General features: G+C 37.8%; 1 protein-coding gene across 3 annotated transcripts in view; it reads right to left on the bottom strand.

The window, feature by feature from the left end:
- MMRN1 (multimerin 1) overlaps nucleotides 1-3646 on the bottom strand; it is a 65833-nt gene that overhangs the window by 61789 nt on the left and 398 nt on the right. For 2 of the 3 annotated variants that reach the window (XM_014517131.2, XM_014517132.2), the window contains exon 1: nucleotides 3463-3646. This exon is cut by the window's right edge and continues 398 nt beyond it. In XM_014517131.2, the coding sequence (XP_014372617.2) occupies nucleotides 3463-3646 (184 nt within the window). The remainder of the gene's footprint in view (nucleotides 1-3462) is intronic. The other variant, XM_014517130.2, reaches the window with a different exon arrangement.

Here is a 3646-nt window from a genome sequence, read left to right as displayed (position 1 = left end):
GCTGTGTGAAGATCTCTAAGCGCTGCGGATCCTTACGGACCCAGTGCATTTCAAGCAGGCAACGGAGGTCTGATCAACCTCTAGCCTCTCCCCATCGCCGATAGATTCCTAGACGTATCCCTTCCCGCGCGCAAAAGAACTGGACCCACGGAGCCTAGCAAACTTCGTGTGGATGAGTGAGCAGAAAGACCCACAGAGCCTAGCAAACTTCGTGTGAGTTTATTCAGAGCTCTTCCAGACAAGTACTTTCTTCAGCTGACACGACGGGCTCGCGTGTTCAGAGCCTTCAGCCGGATTGGGCTAGAGTTCACAAGTTCAGAACTCTTGTCCGCCTCTTATCTTTCCTGTCTGTAACCGCAACTTAAGCAAGTTTTCAGCCTGCACCACTGCCATCTCGGTGTAAGTAAACAATCTTTTAAACTACCGATACGCGTTTGTGCCTAATTCCAGCTCGACGGCCTTCCCTCTCCGACCCGGCGTGCCCGGGCTGCTGGCCACAGCCCGCGTGCAGCGCGAAAAGGGCTCGGGTCGCTCCCGGCCCGCACAAGTACCAGAAGGGATGCATTTCTCATGAACATTTTTCAAATGTAATTCTATTTTTCAGCAAGCCTGAATGTTTATGTAATGTATATACACAGTACAACTTCTATTACCCAAATGGCATATGGGGAAATGCATAAATTCAGATAACTAAGAATAAGTATAATGGAGGGAATTTTCATTGTAATTAGAAAAGTAGGGTACAAAACCTTGTTTCAGAGGATGGTTATTAGAACAATTAAAGTTGCACTATATATACAGACTGTACTGTTCAGCAGATGTGCCAGTTTGACAGGACTGGAAACTGATGTTTTTCTCCACAGAATTACAAAATTAGTATGTTTTTATTTTTCATAACATATCCAATAGATTTCCCTATTATTTCTTTTGTTATATTTCCCCTTTCTGCCTCTTCCTATTGTGCATTGTGTACAAAGCCTTTTCACATCAGTGTTCCTGCACATGTGGTAGCACAATGGGTTGTTGCAAAAAATAACTCTGTCAAATGGTTTCTGCAAGGTTACTGGAAAATTCACTTTGAAAAAGTGAACATACCAAAAAATGAATATGTCCATTCAAAATAAAATAAAGGGAAAGTCATATGTATAATATCATCAAAGACAATGCACCTTAAAACTATTAAAATTGCATTTGATATATTTGTGCTGTGCTCACATTATACCGTGAGAGACAGATCCATCAAGCTTTCTGTATCGATATAAAGTTTTAGACTGCATCATTCTATTGTGTTTAACATCACAGTGGTAAAAAAGATATACTTGATTATGTTTACATATTTATGGTTTAGAGATTAAAATCTTCACTTAAATCTTATAGTGCTTTGCAACAGTAGATATTGAAGTACTTTACAGAAGAGATCAATATCATTAATTACAGGAACAATTGTTTTCAACAAATAATACATTTGCAGAAAACTAGAATTGTTGGAGATCAGAACTACTAGCTAATTCAGATCAACGTTGGGTAATCATTGCTGTCAAAAATAGGGGGAAAGTTTAAAAATGTTTCACTTTTGAAATATCAAAATATTTCCTTCCTATATTTACTAACAACATTTTTTAAAGTTTCCTTTTCAGAATTACATCACTTACACATTGATGTAAATTAGAAAAGAGAAGATATTTAAAAATAGTTAAATAACCTGAAAATGAAAGAAAATGTTTCATTTCTTCTTCCTTTCAACTAAGCTTTAAAAATGTTATGCTTCTCCAGACCAAGTTTTTTTCCCCCCGATATATTTTTCTTTACACTAAACTGAAAATCTGTTATTCATTCAGCCTAAGACTGTATTTACAGATGGGGAAACCAAGGCACAAGGCAGTAAATTGACTTGCCAAAGATAATCTACTAGTAGATCTGGGAATAGAATATAGGTCTCCTAAAATTACTGTAAAAATACACATACATACTTTTGAAACTAGACCCAAATACAGACTAGGAGTGTAAAGAATCCTGAGAGACAAAATACTAACCTTCTATCTAACCAACCAGACAATCTAGTCCGAACTGTAAAAGTTTGTTGATTTATCTCATCAGAGTGAGAAGCCATGTAGTCTGGTGTGAGAAACAGGGTGGGAAGTTGGCATTCTGACCCTTAGTAGGGTCTATACTACTGCCCAATGACTGTAATCACTTGGAACAGTATCTAATCTTGGCTTTGCCACTGACTTACTACATGGATCACTACACATATCCTCAATGGGACCACTCACAAAATACAGTACAATTTAAGTACAATACAATTTAAGATATGTGTAATTTAAGATATGTGTATTTTATCTCTCTGAGCCACAGCCAAGCTTGTATAGGTGCAAATTGACTGAGCTCTCTTACCCCAAGGTTAAGTTTTAAATCTTTTATCCATTATGCTGTCTGCAATGCTTGCCTCACTACTGCAATGTAGTGAAGATTAATTTCACTAGAATACTGAACAGGTGGCTTTGCCAGAGCTGGCTATCATTTTTGACAAGTTTAGGAATGCTTGGAGGTTCCAGTACCTAGTCAATTGTTACAGAACTGACTACATAATCAATATGGGAAATCCTATAGACTTCAACATTAGCATATATTAAAGCTTTTACCTGCCTCCTCATAAAAACAGTGATGAAATTATATGACCTCTTACCAGTAAGGAGATCCAATTTCACTAGAGTTAACCCAACCAGAAAAAGTGTGGGTAGGTGTGTGTTATAACAGATTATATTCACTTCTGGAGAAGCATTGCATTATAGGTCTGTAAGGAAACACTCGCTTACTGAAGTACTAGTATTTCTTCCTTTATTTTTTATGAGATATCATGTTCACATAGGTCCCTATGTACAGTGACATCAGTGGAAATTTTTTCACTGACTTCAAAGAGCTTCAGGCATGTACAGAGCGATGTAGTTTTATACAATGGAGAAATGTACAGGAGTTTGCAAATTCTCCTTTGCTTGAAATAAAAACAAATCTAAATTTTCTACGTCAACAAGTACATGCATTCTGTAGAAAATGGAATCTCTTTTATATAACCATTGAGCCTTAGATATTACTGAAAAACAGGAATATCTTGCACTCATTTCTTTTTTCTGTAGAGTTATCTGATCCATATCTGCTACAGTTTAAGCATCACACTGCCTCTTTAAGGTAGGTAAGTATTATTATCTCATTTAAAGCTGAAGAAATTGAGGCACAAAGAGTAGGCTACAAAACTAGCCAGTTTCAGGTCTACAGCTCCAAAGATTATTCATTAAACTTAGCAAGTATAACAGCCACTCATGTGTAAACTGCTGTACTACGATTCAAGTCTGAGCCCTACTGAAATCAGTGACTTGTCATTGATATCAGTGGGATCAGGATGTAGCTCAAAGCCTCTATAAGCAGACTGTAAGGTGAAAGAATAGAATATGTAGCTTTCCTTACTTTCCACGAGTAGTTTCAAAGCTGGATTTGTGGACGCTGGCATTCTGCTTAGTGCTGGTGCTGTCAGTGCTATAGAATGACTGCCTGGGAGATCTGTTTGCTGTTGCAGTTTGGCTTTTGGTGACCACTTGCTGGGGAGGTACCTTTTTAGGTATGCTCTGTGGCAGCATCCTTGTGCTGCTAG

Source organism: Alligator sinensis, unplaced genomic scaffold (genome assembly GCF_000455745.1).
Source record: "Alligator sinensis unplaced genomic scaffold, ASM45574v1 scaffold125_1, whole genome shotgun sequence".
Classification (NCBI taxonomy): Eukaryota; Metazoa; Chordata; order Crocodylia; family Alligatoridae; genus Alligator; species Alligator sinensis.
This window is presented reverse-complemented; position numbering and strand designations above follow the sequence as displayed.